The sequence below is a fragment of the Glossina fuscipes genome, unplaced genomic scaffold, assembly GCF_014805625.2.
Source record: "Glossina fuscipes isolate IAEA_lab_2018 unplaced genomic scaffold, Yale_Gfus_2 1, whole genome shotgun sequence".
In the NCBI taxonomy this organism is placed as follows: domain Eukaryota; kingdom Metazoa; phylum Arthropoda; class Insecta; order Diptera; family Glossinidae; genus Glossina; species Glossina fuscipes.
Window position 1 is genome coordinate 42071149 of NW_023998415.1, and position 24988 is coordinate 42096136.

Sequence of the window (24988 nt, forward strand, 5' to 3'; positions counted from 1 at the left end):
CCCCACGAGATGAGGATAAGGAAGTAAGATTACTTACAACAGCGAAACAATATAGAATCGAATATGTCGAAAAATAGGTCCTCTGCAAAGAACTTTCCCATTAATCTTGCTAATAATCGTTGATTATTAGATCGAAAGACGACTAATTACGCTAAGGGCCACCTACGCGAAGATAGATTGTTTAAATTTTTAGGTTATAATTGTTATAAGCGGCTTTGAATGCCATCTAAAGAAATTTTAAGTAAATTAAGTTTCCTCTAAAATTCTTTGCAAAATGGAGAGCGAAAGGTCCCTTTTTTTGTTCAATCTAATAGCGTGAAATTCCCAATTTCTACTTTCAGGACCACAAAAAATGTCTTTCACGTCTAAGTGCCCGCATGGATAACTGCGTAGGTAACAATCGACTACCAGGCTACCAAGTCTGCGTTTGATGGTTCAAATCACAATGCCGTGGAGTTTATTAGTTGTTTGCAATAATTTTAATTAGCGACTTCTAAAGATAAATATGATACAAGCAATGGGGAGTACTAGTGTACATAACGGTTGAATTCGATGGTTTTGACCTTCCTCATCTTATTTGAAGAATTCTGCTCCTGAAGCCCACCCAAACACGTTCAGAGGGTTAAGGTGATGTTGTTCCGTCTTATCCCAATTGTCGGTAATTTTGGGTTGAACAGCTTAAAGGCGGCGACCCGACTTGACTGAAAGTGCAATTTTTTTGGCGAATTGTTGTAAGAGTTGTTCAGGATGAATTGTTGCAACTCGAATGAAAAGTTTTGCCATACCCAGCGTATTCGCCAGTTATGGCGCCTCCCGATTACCACTTGTTTAGATTGTTGCAGCATGGCTTGAATGGCACGTGGTTCCGCAAAGTTGAAAAAGTGCGAAAATGGGTCACTGGGTGGATTGGTTAACAAACCAATATAGAGTTCAACATTATCTCGCCATGTTGCCAAAAATATTGTAAAATTATGGAGACTATTTTGATTTGATTATATATTGTAACAATCTTCCGCAAAAAATGCCCTTTTCAAGTGAAAAAGTCGTTAAAATTTTTGCAAACACCTAATACTTTACTCGTAATTGTATACTGAGTCCTTAGTCGGCGCAGGCAGAACACTTGACGCACACACGCACTATGGCCTATCCCTCCTTCACCGTATCTCTTTCTCTTTTTTCACTTCTTTCCCACCATCCCTATTACACGAATTCACATGCATATAATTGATCACATAATAAAAAAAAATATATTCTACCTCATTTTTTCCTTGCGCAGATTTGTTCGCTAGAGAATGTTGTTTTCGCCGCATTCACCAAAAGCAGAATCTTACGAAACCATCAAGAAATTATAACGAACTAAAAAAATCTTTATCTTAAACTCTTTTAATTTCTTTGACAGAAACACTAACACCTTTCCCAGACTTATATATCTACTCAGCGATCGTCGCAACTACGCAGCAATATTTAATGTATTGTTGTTTGCGAAAAATGTCTTTCTGAAGACATCTGTTAGTTTATTGAGAAAGTTAGAAATGAAGTGTAAAAAAGTATTGAGCTATCAGACAAAATTCACACATGCAACCATATTTGAGCGCTTGGGGTAGAAGTGCGAAATTTCAAACATAAAATTTCTTTCGGGAAATGAATTTTTTCTTTCCATACAATTTAAAGGATGCAAAAAATTGATTCAATAACCTAAGGAGAAGAAAAAATAAAGTAGGATTTTCCGAGAAATTTACAGTGATATTACTGCTGCACTTTGGCAACACTACAATGCAAATGCAATTACATTTAAGTGCGTAGGATTAAAATTTCTCAATTCTTTTTGTTTAAACACAAATGCATTCAGCAATACAATGCTATCCATTAAAGCACATTTTTGTGGATTTACGAACACATCGTATTAGCAAGTCGACTAGCAGAAGATGGTGGCAGGCAAGAAGGGAGGAAGAGCACAGTCCAAGCGTTTTATTTGAATAGGAGACATTTCGGTAAATGTAAGAAAATTTGTTTACACAACGTTATACTTACACACACACATACACACACACACACACACACACACACACACACACACACGCACGCACAAAAAAATTTGCAGTAAAGTACAATAAAAGTTTCAGATAATCGAACGAAGAAGACACTACAAATACAAAACAGAATGTTATTGCACAAATGTACATTCTTATTAATATTTCTTCTTCTTAAAGATAACCCATCTGTTATATATATATACTCAAACATGATTTATATATATGTATATTAAAGGGCAGCTTCGTTCTTACATATTAATTGGTTTCAAATATCGATTACGATCACATAGAGTGTTCCAAGTGAATACATTGTACTCAGAAAGTCATTCTTACTACTTACTACTTCCTGCCCCTATATATATGTTACGTTAAACGAGGAGTTTAATGAATAACTAAGGAATGCTATTAGTATAATCTAAAAGGTGACCACGATTCATTAAGTGGCTCTGTGCTAAGGGGTTTTACGTAGGTACACGCCGTGAAAGCTTAAGCCTACAACGCCCGTTGGCACACGAACTGAGGGAGCGTCACTCGCGCCCCGTAGTGAGCAAAGCTACCCTGCGGTTTCAGACTAAGAACATGTATATGGCATGTCCTTCCCTCGGACTAGGGCGAGACCTATCTAACAACTCAAATACTTAATCTTCTCGCAACCACAGCCACCACAAAACTCCTGCAATGGGGCGTTCCCGCTGCCAGACCGAAGCTGGAAGATTGCTTCGTGGGCTCCCGACACAACACGTGGTACCAGGTTTAGAAGGAGAAAAAGTGATGGAAGAAGAAATGATAAAATCCTCCAGTCAGGCTTTGCATCATTTCCCATATAACCTTAGACTCGATGTGGGATAGAGTCGGCAGATGAGACTGCAGTGTGGAGCCAATCACACACAATGCACGTGCACATTGTGTTCTCACTGGGTGGAGGCGGCCTATCCCAACGTTTTTCGTTTATTTAGAGAAACGACCCCCTGAGAGGAAAAGTGTGCAAGATTCAAACTGAGTTAAAATTGATCTTGCTCTCACACGATAGGACCTACACGACTTCACTAGCATAATTTATTTCGGATCAGATATTGATTTAAAAAAAAAAAAACCAAGTAAAAACGTTGCATTCGGCGAAGGTCTAATCATGAATACCCATCATTACGTCTTTTGCAAGTTCTTTTATTTGATATATATTATAACTGGTATTATTAAAAGAAAGTAAGAACATTAAATCCGGTCGGGATTGAATATTTTATACCCATCACCGTTGTCCTCAAAAAAAAAAAAAAAAAAAAAAAGAAGTAGAAGAAGAGCTAAATTTCGCTGCTCTATAAAATGGAATAGGCGCAGTTGATTTCCTCTATGTTCAAAACAAAAGTTTTTGTCGTATAGGCATGTGGGCGTTATAGGCGTGTCCTTTGAAAAATTTAGATCAATTCAAAATTCTTTTGCAAATTTTTAGATGATATCTTCATTTTCACTAACGGGAGGATGTTTACCGCAACTAATACAAAGTTGCGCAAACAGACAGATGGACAGCCGAAAAGGCGCACATGTTAGGGGGCATTCCAAATTTGAAAGTGGCCAAGAATTTCCATTTCCTTTATGGGGTTTTTAAAGCTTGTTTATAGGCGTTGTAAAGGTATTGAACAAACAATTAAATAATGATACACTATAGTATTGGATAGACGTTGTCAATTTTTTTCTATTTTTGTGTACAACATTGCCCACAGAATATATGTTCAAATTTTTGTACATTTATTTGCTATAGTTTATGAGTAATTAGCGAGAAACCAATCTTTCATTCCTTTTGAAAAACAGAGGTGTTCTCAGGTCCCTGTGGAGCTGTAGGCGTGTCCTTCAACCGCTTTAGTCCATTTTCAATACCAGATCACGTGCAAGAAATAGCAAAGCTTATGCCAAATTTGAGCCCGATATCTTCATTTTTACGACCACTAACAAACACCACTCAGACACAGAAACGGACAGACATGGCTTAATGAAATTCGAATTTCACACTGATCAAGAGTATATATATTATCAAAAAAAACAATTCAAATGGGTATACCCTCATCCTTCTCTGGTCGGTATAAAAAAGTACATACAATCGAATATAACTTTTCTTTTATGTCATTTCTAATTCGTATCTCTGGGCGAACCGGAAATGCTTTTAAATTCTTAAGGACTAGACTACTAAGTATCGCATTAACAAAAATGTATTTATATTTCAGTTAATAATTAGTAAGCGCAGTGTAATATTAGATAATACACACAAAAAAAAAAAGAAAATAAATAATAAGCGATAAGCAAAGAGGGAAATAATACTATATAGTGTTTACTCAACATTAACTTTCTTCTTTCTTTCTTTTCATGATTTCTATTTCAAACGTTTATCAGAATAAATTCCAAATGAATTTAATAAAAAAGACTGTTTCGTTTCCTCTTATAGCTGAGGAACTTGTCTTCAATATTATCAAACATTCATGGTAACCAACTGATACTTTTCAAGTGATAACCACAATGGCTCATGTGTCAAGTACAATTTTTGTCATATACGCACAACTCAGAGAATATAAATATACTTCTTTCGTTATCCCGTTTGTACAATTTGTAAATTATCATTAAATACTTTATAAAATTTATTGCTGAAAAATATTTTTTAGTTGGTGTATATATTGTCTTGAATACATAATAAGTTCGTTTGCGTCAATTTTTCGAAATTTATGAAATGCGTGCAGACTTACATTCAAAAGCACATAAACGGTATAAATTAAATTCTATTTTCTATTATCGATTAAGTGAAACGCTCGCCCAATAAATGGAAAGTTTTTAAAGTCGCTAAGACCCCTCCTCCTATTTTTCTTTAGCTCTAAAAGCTTTACTGGAATATAAAAAAATTTGCAAGATATTTCATTAGCTAATGCACTTCACTCATGCTGCTGTAAGCTTCGTACTATCATAGTTCTTGTGACCAGGTACATACTGCAGACCTATGAAGGATAACCACCGTATATACTTATTCTCCTTCTCCAATGTGAAAATATTATATACTTTTCGATGAGAGTTATAATATTCAAAATTAATCGAAAATGAAAGCATAACATTAACCCAAATGATTTTTTTTCCATATCATTATTTAACTAAAGTCTGGATGCTCTCTTGAACATTCAGGAATAGTAGTATGCACCAAAAGCTTTAAGAAAATTAAAGTCTTATGTGACTCGAAAATTAGATTTTTTTAATAAAATCACAACATTCTTGAATAACATCTATTTCCCAAATGTGTTTATTAAGACCTTTTTGAATTTTTGAGCTTAAAACAAACAAATCCATTATAAACCCTGTAAAGTTCTAGTACTTTTTGATTATATGAAAACGCCTTTAATGACCTGTAATAAACTTTTGTGAAATACTGCACCTACTACTACCGCTATAAACCAGCTTGACCCATCACTTATGCAAAACTGCTGCAATCGCAAAATTGAAGATAAGAAGCTAAGATCTGCCATAAACATTCCCTGAACTAATAAAAATGTGCAATTAAAAAATGGGAGTGATCTATTCGTATGACCGTTATATAGGAGAAACTAAAAAAATCTGGGAAAAAAGCCGATGTTTTCGTCGATAAAATTCGATTTCGTAAAGGTATTTCCAAAAGACTTTGGTTACTTTCATATTCAGTTAAAAAAAGTTTCATAGACAGCTGCAGTTGATGATAAAGTTTGGATTCCAGTTCATTTCCAATTTATTTCTCATAATCTAACACACATTATCATTTTCTCTACCCATGCGTCAGTTGAAATTTTTGGCCAATCGATCGGGAATCGCAATATGGCGACATTACAGTAAAAAAGATGCTACAAAATAGGGGGCCACTTTATAGTTCTCGGTATCGGAAATGTACGCGATCGGACGGTCATTCTCGTTAAAAACGTTTTATGAGTTTATACAAAAATTGACTACGATCGAATCGAAAAAAGTATGTCAATCGAAGCAAAAGTCACGGAATATTTTGTGATGTCATTAGTTTGTGAATAGCAAATAAATGAAATGAAGAGGAAGAGGAAGAACATAAACAATGAAAAGAAGAAAAACAATAATCGAAACAAGTTACTTTAATTTATCTAAATATATATAGACTAAAGCCAGTAAGCACATTTAAAAGTTTAACTTAATTGTGCAAAAAATACAAAGAAATAAATAATTTAATATCGCGTATCGAAGAACCACGAGTTATGCCGTTTCCCTTCACGTTCTAACTTTTATAATGTAATTACGCAGGTGATTCAGATTATTCTTTGCAGCTTGTAGGAACGCGTTCAACGGATCAAGTAAATTGGCATTTAACGAAGCACATCTCAAGCGTCGCTCAGTAGTAGAACGGACAGCAGGCATTTCAAACGGAAAATGGAAACTTTAATGAAATGAAATAAGAAGCCGTTACTCCTACCTTATAAAAATCGCAGTATTTGCAAATGCTTGTGTTTCTTTACACAACATTGTGTGGGGAAATAATTAGAAATGGAGAAACAAGCAAGGTTTAATAAATTAAAATGAGTACATCATTCTATATTTAAGTGTTTTGACTAATTTTTCCTTAATGTGTTTTGGAGGAGCTGATGGTCTTTTCTCCTTCCATATAACTGAAGCGTCAATACTGAACACAGTTTGACACTACTTGAAAGTTAGGTTAGCATAACCTTTTAGTCCTCTTCTCAATCTTCCGCACACATTTTTTTGTTAATTTCCTTTTGATAATATCTTTTCACTTTACGTTATCAGAAGATAAAACCTTCGAAAATATCTGTTTGCTCTTTCCTAACATATTGGAATTTTGACATTAATGAAGTTAAGTATTCTATTAATTGTACTTTCCGCGATTTTTCAATTTTCTAGTCGATAGTAAAAATCAATCGAATACCCTAAACTCACTATCAGATAATTCGACTCGATAACCAACAACAATAAATCCGATCGAGTTTACTCAATTCCATAAATCGGTTCCAGTTTTGTTTCCTTGTTTTTTACGAGAGCTGCTGATCTGTCCATTGTAGCAGGTGAAGTAGGCATGGTGCTTTCAACTTCGTTGTTTTCCAAAATTATGTAGTACGCGATCACAAGGAAATCAAATGCAACTTTCAATACAATGAGCAATAGCTGAAAGTATTAGTACCGTAAAAGATTAAGCTCAAGTCCTATTGCTTTTGAAAGTTGTAAATATATGCATACACAGTCGAGAAAAAGCTTAGCGCGCTTTGCCATAGCTAACAACAAGGAAGAAATTATATTCGATTCACAAAACATATAACGGAAAAAACAAAACAAAAAATTGTTTTTTCTTTATTCCCAAAAAAATAACAAAGGCTGAATAAGATTTCTGGCCTTATAACTGTTCGCCCGGCCTATGAATTTCTCCAGCCAAACGAAATCATCGCTAGAAGACACTTTTCACAAGCGATGCAATAAGTCGGAAAACGGGCCCAATATATAAACTATCATGGTGTGATAATTCAGTACGTTGACGTTGGCCTACTTGTGGCATTAAGCGCCTAGCAAGCATTAGTAGTATTAAACGGAAAGAAGCTATCTTCTCCGTTGCATACACCTTACGGTACTGTTTCTAACTATGGATGGTTTCGATCGATCGATTATTTTCTAAACACTTCTTCGATTACTTTAGAAATCAAAAATGAGTTCTTTAATGAGATCCTCCAAAGAATGATTGGCATTTCGGTGAGGAATTGATATTCAATCCAACGAAGGACATTAGCTTAAATGAAACATTTTTTTTAACCGTTTTTCTGATGTAGTCACATGTTTTTCGTTAAAGAACTAATAAGTAATTATTTCTACATATGCACAAACTTTAAACCAATTTTTAAAAACGGGATTTAATGACCACGAAAACCCCCATTAAAACAAAAGCATAACATCAAAACATATTCTAAAAGAAGCCAATTTTTAAAGAAAAAACAAAAAGAAAATAAGTAAAGTATAACACCAGCAAGCAAATGGTATTTCAAACACGAAAATATTTTGTATACACGAATGTGCATCCATGTACATAAATAGTCAATCAGTCAATATGGCAAATAGGTAAAATCGTGGAAAAAAAAAAAGAGTGCAATGATAATCTATACAACAATAACAAAAAAATACATAAATATATGTATATACGTACAGCGCTTACACAAAAACATTTACAAAAACAAAAAACGGACAGTAAAACCAAAAATATGCGATATTTTATTTCATGAATGAATGAGAAAAGAGTAACGGAATGAACATAAAACGACAATAGGTAGGAACAAAAAGAGAAAGGCACATGAGCGTAAGTGAGAAAATGCAAAAATAAAATAAACCGTAATAAAAACCAATGTAAGAAAAACTAAGAGATATGCAGAAAAAGCACGCCGTAGAAGACAAAGGAAAAGAATAGAAGAATTAAATGAAAATGTATAAATATTATAAAAAATACTTATAAAAGGAATGAAATTAATCTGCAATATGAGGTTTGCATAAGATAAAAAAATTGAAAAAAAGTTTATGACGAGTAACAAAAAGAAAATATGATTTTTTTTTACGATATTATACAATTTCTTTTTTTTCTAGGATTTCAATCATTATTGCCAAACGACGAAAATGCCTTTAAAGAAAATGGTTTTAAAGTACAAATTTAAACATGAGAATAAACGATGAGAAAATAAAATGGTATTACAAACCCAAATAGTATTCCATTTTGTCGTTGTCTTTTATTTAATTTAATTAATTAAGAAAAAATATATATATATATTTGTTTTGATTTGATAAACAATTGTTGCAAATAATCCCGAAATTGAGGGAAGAAATAACAAACGTTGTATGCGTAGAAAACGTTGTGAAATTTTCGCGAAGTTGAAAATGCTTTTGAACTTAGATCTCTCCACTCTTACAATACGGAAAATTACTCCCGTTGGATGATCGATGACAGCAGGCGTATGTACGCTCGACGTACATATCCTTTTGTTTTACAATATAACGTGATTTTTTTTATTAAGCGTATTTTTCTTTCTCTTATAATATACTTTGCACAGTAATTTAACTAAAAATATAAAACAATTATACCATAATCTTTACAAGTTGTCGTTTTTTTTTTTCTTCGTACGGAGATTTCTATTTCATGTTTTAATCAATTATATTTATATCATCAGGAAGTAAATCTTTACAAAATTCTTTGATTCACGTTATATATAAAGTAATATTAATTTATTAATATTCATTAGTTTTTTCACTTTATTTTTTTTTCTGGGTCTATCGACTGTGCATTAGCAAATTTTCCGAATTGTTTTCTTTGTTTCTTTGATTCACAGCTCTTCTTTTACATTATTTTTATATATTTTTCTTTCTCTTTTTACTTTAAAATATTATTTATTCGAATTTTTTTGCACATTTTCCTTTCTTTATGGCTCAGTCAGTCAGTCAGTCAGGCATACACATAACAGATACACGCTTAAACGCATACACTCGCACAGGCACACGCATACACACACAATTAAAGGCCGTAAAAGAAGCAGGAATTATAATTGAACGTTGTTCTCCTTCTTTGCTATTTCCACTGCTCTTCTTGAATTTGAGCAGAAAAAATTTTTTCTTCATACAACTTGCAAATTCACCACCACTACCTTTTTTATTACAAAAAAAAAAAAAAAGAATTTTTTTCTGTCCTCTACTCAATTTACATCACATTAGAAAAATAGTTTTATCTTTTAGTCACCCAAAACACAACTATGCGTTTGCATTTATCATTTGCAGTCGTTTTACTTTGGGAAATATGCAAATTTGCCAAATTAAAAAATATATTTTCATTTTTTCACAAGAAAATTTCCAAAAAGATTTCTTTATAACCATTAAATAAATTTTAGTCGTCACCGTTCAACTTTCGCCCCGTTTTTAATATCAATTGTTCTCGCTTATTTTGTTCACAGTCAGTTTGAAACGCTATGGCAATGCAATAGATAAACGAGTTGCCACCGTTTGCTTACAATTCACGAGTTATCGCAATAATGGATTTAAGAAAAGTGTAAGTCTTCGAAAAGTTGATTTTGGGACTTCCCGGTGAAACTATTGTTCATAGTTATTACTAAAAAAATAATTCATTTATATCTGTCCCTTTTAAATTAACTTTTATACTCATATATACATCATATCCGTCAGATTTGGTGAATAATGTACATATTTGTATGTATTTGTATTTGCCTGTATATGTTGTCAAAATCGACTTTATAATATTGCCCACTTAGTATAATAATAATAATAATTAATTTCCGGTCATATTTATTATTATACCACTATATATTATATTTTTATTATCATATATATATTTATTATTTATTTATCGTCATGTTGCGTTCGAAAATCACCAAAACGGTTCGAAAGGTGTGCTTACAATTACTAAAAAGTAAAAAAAGTAATGCCGTTTTCTTGCTTTCTTATAATTATGGCCGCCTTAAATTGTTCTTGTTTTTACCTAAAAGATATGAAAACTTAATTATTTTATAGTAGAATTTGCGGGTCGTTCACTCACTTTTAAAAATTCTCTGAATGAAATCGAAGGGAAAATTGAAACATTCAGTCCAAACTAGGTATACATTCTTTCCAGTTTTTTCTTTAGCTTTGTTAGTTTTTTAAAGTGTATAGAGTATAAAAATTAATGCATGATCTGAGATACTTACCATACAATATAAATAACTTTCATTTATTTATGACACGGAAACTTGCAACTAGTTTCAAAGGCGATCATTATTTTGCGGTAAGAGAGAAGTGGTCTTAAAAGTGTGACTTGTCTTTTAGAGATCGAGTGACTTGTCTTTAGAGACCTCAGCGATGAAATACGTATACTACTCTTTTCTGCAATAATTTCTGCTTACTATAGAGGAATACATCTACAATTTTAACAGGTGGGTGATTGGTTTACGATAGGATTGTTATCACTGATCATGTCTCGAAATATAGCATCTGAATCTGATTTTGCAATATTTTGCATTTGCAATGCTCTTAAACTAAGTTTAAATGTCGATAATGGCTAGGCAAGAAAGGAACGTTCACCATGCCCCGTGCCTGCTATACTAATAAAGGATACAAATGAAAACATTTTATTTATTTAAAACTATTGTCATAATTTACGGCAGAACATTAAACAAAATTCCAATTTTTTTTTTCTTTTTTTTTCCATTTACTTTTTTCCGCTTAATTTGTAAAACAATTTTTTATATTCAAGTTAACGTGTAATAAAAATAATTATACGGAACGAAACGAAAATGAGTAAGAGAATGGAAACAAGAATAATGCTCTTATAAAATGTCCATGCCAAACTAATTATACTAGAACGGAACGCAAACAACAACACGGTTTCTTTCTCGAATGCTTTGCAAACTTTTGTAAGTATTTAGTAACTCAATTTTTTTTTTAAACAAATGCTTACCGTAAAATATATCTTAACCTTTCGTTGCCTAGCGTAATAAATTTATGTTTAATTATTGACGCGTTTGCCGTTAGAAACCATTTAAATGAAAGTAAGTCTAACAAAAAATTTGCGTCAAAATTGAATTTAATACTGATGCCGCGGACCGTATTTTGCAAAATCTATTTCAATTTTTCAGTTAATATGATTTAAAATTATCGGTAAATCATAAAAATTTTGAGTCACACAAAGGAATTAAATTTTTAATCTCAATCTTCGCGAAATAAAGAATCCCAACGATTGCAAAGCTATTTTGATAGCAAAACTCAATTTAGCAATGACGTAATAATGATTAGCGCTGAGACCGCCGTAAAAAAAAGATGAAAAAATTTTACAATGCATTAAGCAATGATCAGCGATTACTCACTACAAAAATGATTTAAAATTCCAAAACACTACTTTTCAAATTATATGGTAATTGCATCGAATTGGCAAACGTTCGTAACGCGTAGAAACACGCATCGGGGCCCCGTTGCGATATATATATTCATGACTACCGTAAATAACGGCATAAATTAGTTCTGGTTGTTTCAAATCATTTATCTAGGAGACCAGACTTATAATTGCGTTCGGAAAGAAGGAAAGAGACGAACACTCCTTAGGCCAATAAACACTTTTTTTCTTGTTTCTAGTTTGCCTAACTTAACAACTTCGCTGCACAACAATATTTATTGAATGTTTGTTTTACTGTGACTATTACCTCGGAATAATGAAACCTCTAACAAGGGAGCACACTGTTCCCTCTTATGACCGGTAATTGAACACAACACATATGCCCTTTAATTTGGATAAATAATTCTTGTACTTCATACTAAGTTCAGACAAAAAGTTAGTCCAAATTTTGGCTAAAACCAAATGTTAAAAGAAATACGATTGCAATGATTTATATGTATTAGATATAATATATATGTATATGACACGATATAAAATCGATAATTCAAATGCGCGCTCTATTTTGCATTAAGCTAGCAATTGATGTTTAAAAAATCAGCCCGAAAGCACTTCAAACCCTTTTTATATCCGATTTTTATATAAAATTCATTTCATCATTCGACATAAAATCCCTTCACTTCCGTCTTAATTGATATTGTTCTTGCGAAAAAGGGAAAGAAAAGTGAATAAAGTTTCGAGTTTAGATGAAGGTCTTCTCTTTAAATCATTTACTGGAAAAGGAAAACATTGTATTTGTATGAAAAAGCTAGACTGAGAGAAGCGTGAAACTGTTCCAGCTACTGGCACTGGCCAAATTGTGCATTGCACTTTTATTTTCATTTTACATTTCCGATCAAAATTTACACAAAATCGCAGAAAATTAAAACAAACAAAAAAAAAAAACAAAAATTTCTAATGAAGAAATAAAAACCGAAAATTGCAAACGAATTGAAAAAAAAAAAATTAATAAAAAAAATAATAATTATAATTACTAATCATACCCATGGAAAGGTTTGTGCGCTTATAATGTACGTATATGTATATGAGCGTATGAGTGTATGAGTGTATGAGTGCATACAGTTTGCGTACAAATGAAATGAATCATCATAAATGCCAACAAATTTGTATCGCAAACAATTTATAAACAATTTTATTCCTTATAAGAAAATCATAATAGAAAGAAGCGAAGTGCCCTCATTAGACGAAAAACGTGTTAAGCACATAGATGCCTAGTGTTTTGATATGAGATTTGCAAGCTTTTAAAGCCAACCTATTATTAATGTAACATACGACTCTGCCGACATTTGTACATTATTTCTTTGAAAACCTACCGTGATGACTTAATCAAATTGAAAAAATATGTTTTGTACGCGCATTTGGCGTAATTATAGACGAGACACTAGTACTCAATAATGAAATAGAGAACAAAAAATGAAATAAAATAAATAAAGAAGGAAATGCACGGCAAGTAAGGAGAGTATTATCATCTTAGAGCGAATTTTGAACACCCACCACTTGGATAACCACTATATCCACAACACACGCAGGCGTCAATTTTCTTAATGACTACCTGTAGGGGATTTATTTGGAACCGTCTAAACTATGTAAAAAATTAGAAAAAAGAAAAAAAACTTTATTGGAATTTGTAGAGTTTTAAAATAATTTCAGTCTTATTGTCATTGCAGACGAATCACGTTTTTCTATCGAATTCAAAAGCCAGCTTCAATTTTTTTTTATTACAATATCTACAAGAGAGATTTTCAAAAATTGACAATAAGCGAACAGTCGGCGAATATATGATCGTGGCTACGTCGAATTTTTTTAACTTTATAACACCTTCGCCACGTATATATAAAATGATGAAGCTAGTATATCTTCAACATGTTGAAGTGAACTGAAAATATGGATTTAGACATTTGGTTGGTTGCTTGCAAGGCATACGAATTCATAGTCGGGACGATTATATTATACATGTTAATAACAAAGCAACTAATAAATATTAAATGATAAAAATAATAATGATAAGGAAAAAAAAAAAGAAAAGGAAAATGTGTTTTTAAAATATTTAATAATTAAGTAAGTAAAAAGAGAAATATAATATTATTAAGATATTTGCTTCAATGTTAGATATGGATGATACATTTTGAAGGTGTTGTTGTGTGGATAGTGTGGGGTGTCATAAGGAAATGCACACTTACCACCAATATCCATTCCACATACAAGATTTTCTGCTACGAAGGAATAAATGTTGAAGCTTTTTATTTAGCGGATGAAAAGTCAAATGATGACTCTTCACTCCTCTACAGTTTTTGCTTTAAAGAAAGAGAACCCTTTTTGTGGGTGTATAATAGAGTATTGTTAACTGATGAAAATTCACAGATTAAATAATTTTTTTTTTATATCTTTTTACAATTTCCTTCCAATGTAATCACTTTAACAATAGTTTTTCACGTTTTCAGTTCTTTTTTTTTCTTTTAACTATTTAATAAGGTTTAATAATAATATAAAGAAAATTTATTTTTTCATTTTATGCTTGGCTTTTTAATATAAAAAAAATTGACAACTATTTAAATTGTTATTGGCTTTTGCAATTATCAGGCGTGAAAATATTTTTAGACCATTTAATGAGGTTAGAATAAAGCCTAAGAAAAAGTATTTTGATTAATTAATTAAAATTTCAAATAAATGAAAACTCTTCAAATGCATATGGACGTGAATTTTTTTTCAATCAATCTAATGAAATCATTCGGATTTAAATTGTAAATATCAAATTTTTTGAGCAAATGGAAAAGAGCAAGCAACGCAAACATATAATATATTTTTAAATCTGGTAAACGCTACATGCATTTCAGCTTTTCATACTCATCACGAAGACTGTACGTATGTAGAATGTGTTTTGGAAAGAAACATATAACGAAAGCTCGATAATGTGTGTCTAAATACTGTTCATAAATGTGAATATCGAGGAATCGATTTTTGGTTCCTAGTGCAATAAATTTTCAGTTTCGTCAATTATATTCCTCGTCCATATTATAATCTCCAGTTTATATGATTCCTATGTTATAATTATAGCTAGATTTTTAGGTAATAATTATAACTTCTAAATTTTCGATTACATTGAATAACAGCTTATTTAGATCTAGAATATAACCTTTCTACTCGTTATTAACAAAAAAAGGTTACATTTTGCTTTAATTTTCCAATATCTAGCATTGCTTTTTTTCTTTTTATATACGAAATGTAAAAATTCCCGAGAAAAAAGAAAAAGGTTTAGATATTATAATAATACCGTTTTCAACGTATTCTATATAGAATTCATAGTAAAGATAGAATTCTATATATAATTGAATCAATTTTGTATAGCTGCGAGAATGATGCCAAGTTGTTGCTTTGCGCATAAAAACAGTGATGCCAATAGTAAACAAAAATAAAAACAGAAAGAATGATGAAGGAGGGCAAGAAATTTATTGAATATGAAAAAAAACTGGAATAAAATATACCATAATTTAACTACATAAAAAGAAAACAAGAAAAATAGAAACATGTATAAATTTATATTAAAAAATTAAATTAAGACTTTCTCATTAAGAAAATCAAAAATTGGTGTTTAGAGTGCTTTTATTTATTTACATTTCACAAAAATTAAAGGAATCTATCATATGTTTTGCGAAAGTGAAGTCAAGTTAGAAATATTCGCTTTGTATGAATTTCACATGATTTTTATCGGACTCCTTATCCGGATTCTATGTGAAGTGCACAATAGCAACGCACCACTTCAGTTTTAGATGGGAAAACTGGAGGCGTATATAAATTTCATAGCTCTTGTAGAAGTCGGAAGAAGGACGGGATAAATTTTAAGTTGGAGCTGTGTAGCAGAGCACCATTTAAATAGAGTGATCGCCAATAGATATACAAATAAATACACATGATATACAAATTTGCGATATTTGAAATTAATTTTGCAGCATGGAATTCTTGACTTCAATTTTATATGATTAACATCTTATAATAAAGAAAATTTTAAAATCGATTTATAAAGTCTAAACAATATATAAAAGAAACAATGGTTGGAAGAAGAGGTAAACGAATTTTGAACACATATTTATTTCAAAGTTCGACTACCAGTGCACTAAAGCAAAAAATCATCTGTATACCATTCGTAAATTAATTAAGCGAATAGTGACATAAAAGCTTTTTGTACTTTTTCGCAGAATATAGTATTTTAACTGTTATTTAAATGAAATTGCGTAGCCTTACAGTAGATTTTTGTTTTTCCAGATTTAAGAGAAAGTGATTTGTGGCCTGTTATAGGGTCGAAGGATACTATGCCAGTAAAAATGTTTCCCTTTTGCCTTCGACTATGCACCGAGCCCAACTTCTATTCAATCAATACATAAGGGGTTTACACAAATTTTCATATTTCTCTTATGATCTCTAATTAAGAATATACCTTATTTGTTTATTCAGTGCGTGACGTTTGGATTGGATTTTTGTGCAATTGTCTTTATTTGATTGTTTGTGTTCTGTGCTTTGTATGTTTTGTTTAGAATTTTTAATTCTCTCCCGTTCACTTTCCTTGTCTATCTCTTCTCTATGTGTTTCTTTCTCTCATTAAACATTTATTATTTTGGTTGCACACTATACTTTTTGGTTGCACGCTATACTTTTTTGCTTGCACACTATACTTTTTTGGTCGCAATCTATACTTTTTGGTTGCAATCTATACTTTTTGGTTGCACACTATACTTTTTTGGTTGCACGCTATAATTTTTTGGTCGCAATCTATACTTTTTGGTTACAATCTATACTTTTTGGTTGCACGCTATACTTTTTTGGTCGCAATCTATACTTTTTTCATTAATTTATCTTTATTGTTTTGGTTAAAATGAGGGTAAACGCTACCTGGCTATTGCCAAAAACTATGATTTAAACTTTGACTAATATCTTGTTCGTGCTCAAAGCGCTTGGTAAAGACAAGTAAGGTTTCCTTTGGTTTGAGTTTCGCGAATAAATTATATTACAGTTCCAATATAAAACTTCGAGTATATTTATGTATAATATTAAATTCTAAGAATAAGGATTTCAATATATATGCTCCCTCAAGTCACTTGTTTACTTAGAAGATAGCTCCTGCGAAATTCTTATATAAATATATAAAGAATTGAAATAGTTTTATCAATACCAGGTCTCCTGTTTACTATAAATTACATATGGATGATTTGGGGGACGTGAATATCAGTTTAAGTTTTTGTTTATTTGCAAAGAACCAACGTTTAACCATCGTTTATGGTCTAATCCTCAACAGTCGGTGAATTCGCATCCACAACGAACATATTATAAGCAAGCGAATAGAGTGAAATAGAAGTATCAAATTTCGAGTTTAGACACGTAATTATTATATTGTGTGGAGAATGTGGTATAAAGCAAAAGACAAAAAAATTATGCATCTTCGTTCTGATAAAGAAAACCGGACCCAAAATCAAAATATTAAAATGATACAAATGATGAATTGAAGCAGCACATTCCATAGCCATGCACTTATCCTCACTAACTGAAGAAGTTAGTAGTCATATACATCATTCACGTCGGTAGCAATTGCATTTGAAGAGTTTATTTTTAACATGGAAAATATTTATGTCATATAGAATTAGTTAATAATATGCGAATTGAAAGTAAAATACTGCATTACTCACACTTTAGTAAAAATAAATGATTTATAAAAATATTATCGTTCAATACTTCAATTCAATGTCGTTTCAAATCTATTATGTCTCTCTGACGTTACTTTTTAAAATTTTATTTTAGAAATATCTTTTTTTTAGTTTGATTCTCTTAGCACACAATATATACTTTTTATGAATTGTTTATAAAGGACAAAAATAATTGTAAAATTGAAAAATTGTAAATTTTTCTTTATACAAATATATATATATATATATATATATATGAATATATATATTTGTATATATAAATTCATATATATTTGTATATATAAATTCAATTTTATTGTAACGATCGTAAGACTAATAAACACTTGTCATATACGAAACCACAATCTTTTTTATTTTCTATATATGGAAGTAAACAATACAAGAAATTCAATTTCTTTGTTTAGCTTATACCGTACTCCTTCAAGTATTTGGTTTTTACTTTTTTGCTGGCAATTTTTATCCACTTTGTTAAAAAAAAACGCTTTTTCTGACATTATGATTACCTTAATTTTCTATATCAAAATAAAATTTGCAAAAAATAACAGAACGATTTGCAATCAATTTGATAAATTTGTATTGTCGTCAAATGTCATTTAATCATCACTGCACACTAATTATTATACATTAATAGTTGACAATTCCTTGCCAGTTGATAACTGCGTTTCACTTTCACTTTGTTTACGATAAAACAACAATTGCAGTTCTCTTAGTTGAATCTCAAACCGTGCATGTATTTCTGTATACAAGTCTCACATTAATGAAAACGACGCTTTATTATTAATTAAGGCTCTCTTCTGTTTAAAACCGCATACCATCTATTATCAACAACCGTTAAATCTTCTAGCCTACACGCTTTAGCTAAAAAGAGACAACTTATAAGTTTCACTACAAACAAACAACAACAAAAAAAAACACCGACAAAGCGACTTCAATTTTTTTTTTACTTTAATTTCGGGTTTTCACGTTTTTTGCCTTTCACATGCTTTTATCTTTTTTTTTATTTTTTTTTCAATTATGCTTTTTAACTTTTATAAAGATAATTTGTATAATTCCTTTGCAATTGATAACCGATTTAATTAGCATTAATCAATGCTCACTTTTTATATTACTTTTTTCCGAATATTTTCAGAAATTTCCTCTGATAATTTCTTGCGAAATTAAACACACAAAATTGACAATAACAACGTTCTTCGACGTCATCCTAGTGTTGCCAAAGGCTCAGATATTTTCACCTCTTTCGATATGCGATTACCACAAATTAACCGAAAATATTTAACTACATACGGGCATACAAATATAAAATTAGAGACTGGACCCCAAAACAGACTTTATTAAACTGAACGACAAATCAAGTCGATTAACTTGAAGTACACTTGGTATGGAACTTGTAGAGAACAGAAAAAGTTGCGAAAGTCAAAAATCATCCATAACATTGTAAATAAATTACCGAAAAAAAGCATTTATAAAAGATGTGTGTTGTCAAATACCTTAAGTAACCATTTCAGTCTCTCTCTAATTCCGAATGAAACCCAATTAAAAACGCCCGAAAAGTGTATGAAAAGATATTTCTTATAGCATATGAATGGTCGTTTGGTACGCTGGTAAGTTTAGCTAACTAAATGGAGAAACTGACATATAGTTTCGTTTTCTTTTAATTAAATAAACAGTTGTTGTTATTTTTAAGATTTCTAAAAGTAACCATAAAAAGACGTTGTCTCTGACATTTGACGTTGTTTTATCATGCGTTTATTATTACTCATCGAAAGTAATCTTTGGTAGCAAACGAAACGTTCCAGCCGATTGTTTTCCAAAAAAAAAAAAAAAACGGTCAAATATTAAATTTGGGACATATAAGCCACAAATCTATCGGCTTAGTCCATCTCCATTCAACATACCAAAAAAACAAAATAAAATATATATTAAATGTAGTAAATTTAGGATTCGACGTACGGACAACATATTGAGCTCGTTTTCCGGCTTACAGCTACACTGCATCTCACTAATTTGTCAAATATCTGCACAACGATTTCGTATCTGCGATTTAGCATTTGACCCGAAAAATAACACTTCGATTCAGGCGTTCTTGGACTTACGACTTGAATCTATTCGAAATTCCAAAAAACTATGTTGTTAACTTTTCAGAAGAACAAGTTATGCTACTATATAAAGCTTAGATAATACTTTTGTACGGAAAATGACAAACGTTAAAAGAAAAAGTTCTCCTAGAAACCCTATATAAAGTTGATACACAATTTTTCGAACCAATCAAATTAAAAGCACCATGTATGTCTACTTCACCTGCCGCAATGGGCACATCAACAGCTCTCGTAAAAAAAAAAAAAAAAAACGGACAGATTTATGGTTCTTGGCATTGAGTAAACTCGACCGGATTTATAGTTGCCGATTATCGTGTCGAGTTATCGGGTAGAGAGTTTAGCGTAGCCCATTGATTTTTATTATCGACTAGAAAATTGAAAAACCACGAAATGCACTAATTGGATGCAATTAATAGATATATAGATAAAGACTACCTAACTTCATTAATGCCGTAATTCCAAAATGTTGGGGAAAAGCAAACAGTTGTTTTCGAAGGTTTTATCTTCTGATAACATAAAATGAAAATATATTATCAAAAGGAAATTAACAAAAAAATGTTTGGGGAAGATTAAAAAGAGGACTAACAGATTATGCTAACCTTTCTTCTAAGTATTGTCAAAGAGTGTTCAGTGTTGGCGCTTCAGTTATATGGGAGGAGAAAGTGCCATCAGCTCCAAAACACATTAAGAAAAAAGGAGTTTAAACCCTTAAGTAAAGAATGATGATATTTATCTTAATTTATTAAACCATGTTTGATGCCCCACTTATAGTTATTTCTCCACACAATGTTGTGTAAATGTAAAATGGCATAACTCGTGGTTCTTCGATACACGATATTAAATTATTTATTTGTTTGTATTTTTTGCACACTTAAGTTAAACTTTTAAATGTACTTACTGGCTTTAGTCTATATATATTAAGATAAATTAAAATAATTTGTTTGGATCATTGTTTTTCTTTTTTCATTGTTTATGTTCTTCCTCTTCATTTCATTTATTTGCTATTCACACACTAATGACATCACAAAATATTCCGTGGCTTATCTTTCGATTGACATATTTATCTTGATTCGATCGTAGTCAGTTTTAATATAAAGCCATAAGACGTTTCTATCGAGAATGACGGTACGATCGAGAACCCTAAACGGGACCCAGCTGTGAGTTATAATCAACATGAAATTTCTTATTTTTTTTATCAAAGCCATCAAGTTTAATTAACATCGTTTGCTTTACTTCTTGCAGTTCAGATTGATTGATAACTTTTTCTTTTTGTCTGAAACACGACGATGTACTAAGAAAAAGAAAAAAATAAATAAATTAAAACGAGACTATTGATGATCACTACCTGATCTTTTAAAAATTTATTTAAGACTAATTTTATAACATAATTAATGAAAAAAGGACAATTCTTAGTTCGCTTTATATTTAATTTGTTTTATTATTTAAATCCAAATTACATTTTTTTAGTTTTTTCTGTTCAATTTATTTAATAAATGTATATACTTGTTTGGATTATGCACTAATTTATTGATATCCTAATAAAACAAATATATAAAGAGAAACATTTTTTCTTAATTAAAAAAATTAAGGAAAAACGAAAATTTGAAATCTCTTTACATTTCATTACAAAGTCTTCAGTGTTGTTTAGTTTTACAATGTATATAGGTAAGTATAGCACACACATACACGTCGTTCCATTATTTTCAGTTAAGTGTGACATAATAAAACAAATGAACATTTTTTGCGTTGCTTCCGTAAGAAAGCAAGAAAACAACTTTTGCTTTCTGAAATGGTCATAATGCAATAAAATGTGAACATATTTCGACGCTTACTAAAAAACAACAAAAAACAAAAAAAAAACGCTCTTTTAATATTTTGCTTACGATTCTATATTGAAAATAACAAGAAAAAAAAAAAAAATTTCTTCTATTACACTTTCAAGCTGATCCGTTGAAAATTGGGTTGTGACTTCATTTCATTTTCAAAAAATATACATACAATTAATTTTTTTCATTTATTACAAAATTTCTGTTTTCTGCGACTCCTCGTTAATAGTTTGTTTGCATTTAATATAATTAACAGTTATGTTAGATTTAGTTATATATATATTTTCGTTACTATTGTTAATATTATAATAAATTTTTGTGTATTGTTAATAAACTGAATCGCTCTTTTTATAACTTACTTTTTTTTTTTTTTTTTTTTCAATTTTAATAAAGAAAAACTTTCGTTTTTTCCGTTTAATTATTTATTTCTTGTGAGAATAAGCAATTATTTAAAATCTTTTTTTTTTTAACTTTTGTATATTTTCCTCTTCGTTTGTTTTCGTTTCTGCTTTAATATTATTTTAAATTCAAATTGAAACAAACAAATATATGTATTGTAGGGGGTTATGTTGGACTGACTGACAACCGCTGTTCTGACAATGATGTTTTGGTTCTCTTCTGTTTGTAAATTAATCTCTAGCAGGCTTTTTTAATTGTGGTCACTGTCGTTAAAATAACAATGTAACGGGATTTATACTTGTAATAATTATAGATTAACTATAAAGACGGTAATTTTTTAATACGTCTTGCCTTATATATATACACATAAATGTATATGTATATATATATAAACCGCCACATATACAAATACGTTTATATCTATATATATATATTTATATATATATATTATACATACAGGTATATATATGTGTGGATATATTGATATATGTATTTATATATATTTATACGCGTGCATGTATATATCTATATATATATATATAAATATATATATATATATATATATATATATATATGTAGGTTTTTGCTTTTTGGAACCTGAACAAGTTCTTTCCTTCCTTTGTTTTTGCTCGTCTACTACTTCTTCTTCACGGTAAGAGTTTGTTTAATGTTCTTATTATTTTATTGATGTTGTTGCGTATTTGTTTGATTTACTTATTTTTTATTTTTGTTCCGTTAGTTTAGAAGCCGTGCACTTTCAATTGATCAGGTTTGGCTAAGCCGGACTTTGTTAACCACTGACAAATATTTTCACGCTGGTCACCCTGTAGCTGTAGAACTTCACCGTATTCGGGATGTTCAATTACAGTGCCATTACATGCAAATTCCTATGAAATTAAAAAGAAAGAAACGATTCGCTCGCCAATTACTAGAAAAACTAAATAATGTTTTACTTTTACCTTTTTACATGACCGCACAATTTTCTTCAGGTCATATTCAGATGATAAACCCTGTACAGTAGTTAATGTTTTGCGACCATTGCGCTGTTGAATTCTTATGTGCACAAGGCCGTCTTGTACATCATCATCAGCACCCTTGATTGCATCAGCAAAGGGGTCTATGTAAAATACAATTTACAGTTAACATAAATAAGTGATAAATAATGATATATAGAAAAGTATAGCTATAATTTATAAAAAATACAGTTTTCGTAGAAACAACTTATATTAATTTCAGATTCCATTAAATAATAGAATGAAAATGCAATTTCTATCGAGAAAATTTATAATGCAACTTTAGTCCTAAGTTGAGAAGTCATCTTAGCGGCTTTTGTTTAAATTTTTTGCTGTCAGAAATTGACTATAGGAAAACTCTTAACATTGAAAAAAACTAAGGTCTATATAACAATCTGAAATAAAATATGTGTGCTCTAATTCGAAAAAAATTTCAATATAAGTAGAAATTTCTCCAATGAATATTTAAAAATGGCCTTAAAGCTAATTTATGTTTTGTAATAAGATATCGCTAGCCGTTATATTTAATTTTCTCATTCCCAGTGTATAAGATCTTGAACGGGCTCAGTTAAAATGATGTAAAGAAGAAACGCTCAAGTGTTGTAGAATAACGTAAGCTTGTTTTTCCCCCAAAAAAAAAAAAAATTAATTCCTTTTTTACACCACTTCGTATTTGTTTCGCTTTATTAGACAAGTAATTTCAGTGCATGCTATATCGCGGACATGCCACGCACAAATTAACTACAACGAACGAAGTCTATATACACATATTTGTTCGTTGATATTCAAATATAAAAAGCAATGGAGTGTGGTTTTTTGTTAACCTCAAAATTTAGTCTACGACTCTTCTTTCATGGTTTTATCTAATAACGCGGCTTGAATGGGAAGAGCCTGAGCAATGAAAAAATTATGGTCATCAGTAAACAGACGTAAAGTCATTTCCCAAGTCGACGTCTACGCATCGACAACAGACAGAGAACACTATGAAAAAAAATACGTTTTGAAATATATGCAGCAGCAAAATCTCAGTTGACTCATCATATATATATATATATACATATGCACGTGTATATGTACGCATATATAGAAATAGATATATATATATACATTATAATCGTGCACGTTCGCTAAAGGCAATGTTAACTTTCTTTAAACGTCTAAAAACAAAGCAATTTGACAAAAATTATTGCGTTTTAACATAACATGTGACAGACATCATGAACAGATTTTGCAAATCATACAATGGCAGCCATTTTATACAATAATACATTCCGTGTACGTGCGTGTGTTTTTGTGCAAAATGATGACTGCAGCCTAAACTGCCCTGACTTGATGAAAATATATGAAAATAAAAAAACTTTCAACATAAATCATAAAACTTACCAAAAGTATTCAAATTTTGAATGGACATACGATAACTCTAATAAAATTCTAACGCCAAAAATACGGGAAACTATTTGCAAATTAAACGTTCTTCACGAAAAGCAAAGGTTTTTATTTGACAGAAGCAAAACTTAAAATTATATTTTTTGTTCTCAGTTTTTTTATTTTTACACGTAGTTGACTGAACTGAAGAATTCGGTTTTTAACTAGAAATTTTTTTCTTTATCGTTGTTAAAAAATTCAATGCGTTCTCAAACGAAGTGAGTATATGTTCGACTTTTTTATAAGTACTCGATTCGAACTGATATAAATTGAATGATGAAAATTTCTTTTCTTTGTGTGGTTGTGAAAAAAAGAACCTTTATTTTGTAGTTAAATCAGACGGCAGACAGAGACAGCAATACGAGTCAGGTAAAGTGTTTTAACATTGCAGTTATTCTTTTACAATTTTCCGCAAAAATACAGCGTTGCATTTATTATTGGACAACTCGTATCTGAAAAAACGCGATTACAGTTGTAAGGAATTTTGGTAAAAAAAAGAAAGTGGGAGTAATGTAAAAAACACTTTGAAATTCTTAATAAAAAGAAATTAATTACAATAAATAAATTAC

At 30.6% G+C, this 24988-nt stretch overlaps 2 protein-coding genes across 2 annotated transcripts in view; both read right to left on the reverse strand.

Annotated features, from left to right (window-relative positions):
- Positions 1 to 9412, reverse strand: part of LOC119644953 (la-related protein Larp4B) — a 17318-nt gene extending 7906 nt beyond the window's left edge. The window contains 1 exon segment of the mRNA XM_038044696.1: positions 8741 to 9412. Within this exon segment, the coding sequence (XP_037900624.1) occupies positions 8741 to 8756 (16 nt within the window). The 5' untranslated portion in view covers positions 8757 to 9412.
- Positions 9413 to 22568: 13156 nt separating this feature from the next.
- LOC119631380 (eukaryotic translation initiation factor eIF1) lies at positions 22569 to 24727 on the reverse strand. Its single transcript, XM_038023531.1, has 3 exons — positions 24378 to 24727; positions 22941 to 23098; positions 22569 to 22868 (listed from the first exon to the last, which is right to left on the reverse strand). The coding sequence occupies exons 1-3, from the start codon at positions 24403 to 24405 to the stop codon at positions 22722 to 22724; spliced, it is 333 nt and encodes a 110-aa protein (XP_037879459.1). The 5' UTR covers positions 24406 to 24727; the 3' UTR covers positions 22569 to 22721.
- Positions 24728 to 24988: the final 261 nt, after the last annotated feature.

Coding starts and splice junctions, on each gene's coding strand:
- LOC119631380 (XM_038023531.1), bottom strand. CDS start 24,405: ATGTCCATTCAAAATTTGAATACTTTTG. Junction 23,099..24,377: donor TCAAAATTTGAATACTTTTG/GTAAGTTTTATG, acceptor TATTTTACATAG/ACCCCTTTGCTGATGCAATC. Junction 22,869..22,940: donor TTGTGCGGTCATGTAAAAAG/GTAAAAGTAAAA, acceptor TTAATTTCATAG/GAATTTGCATGTAATGGCAC.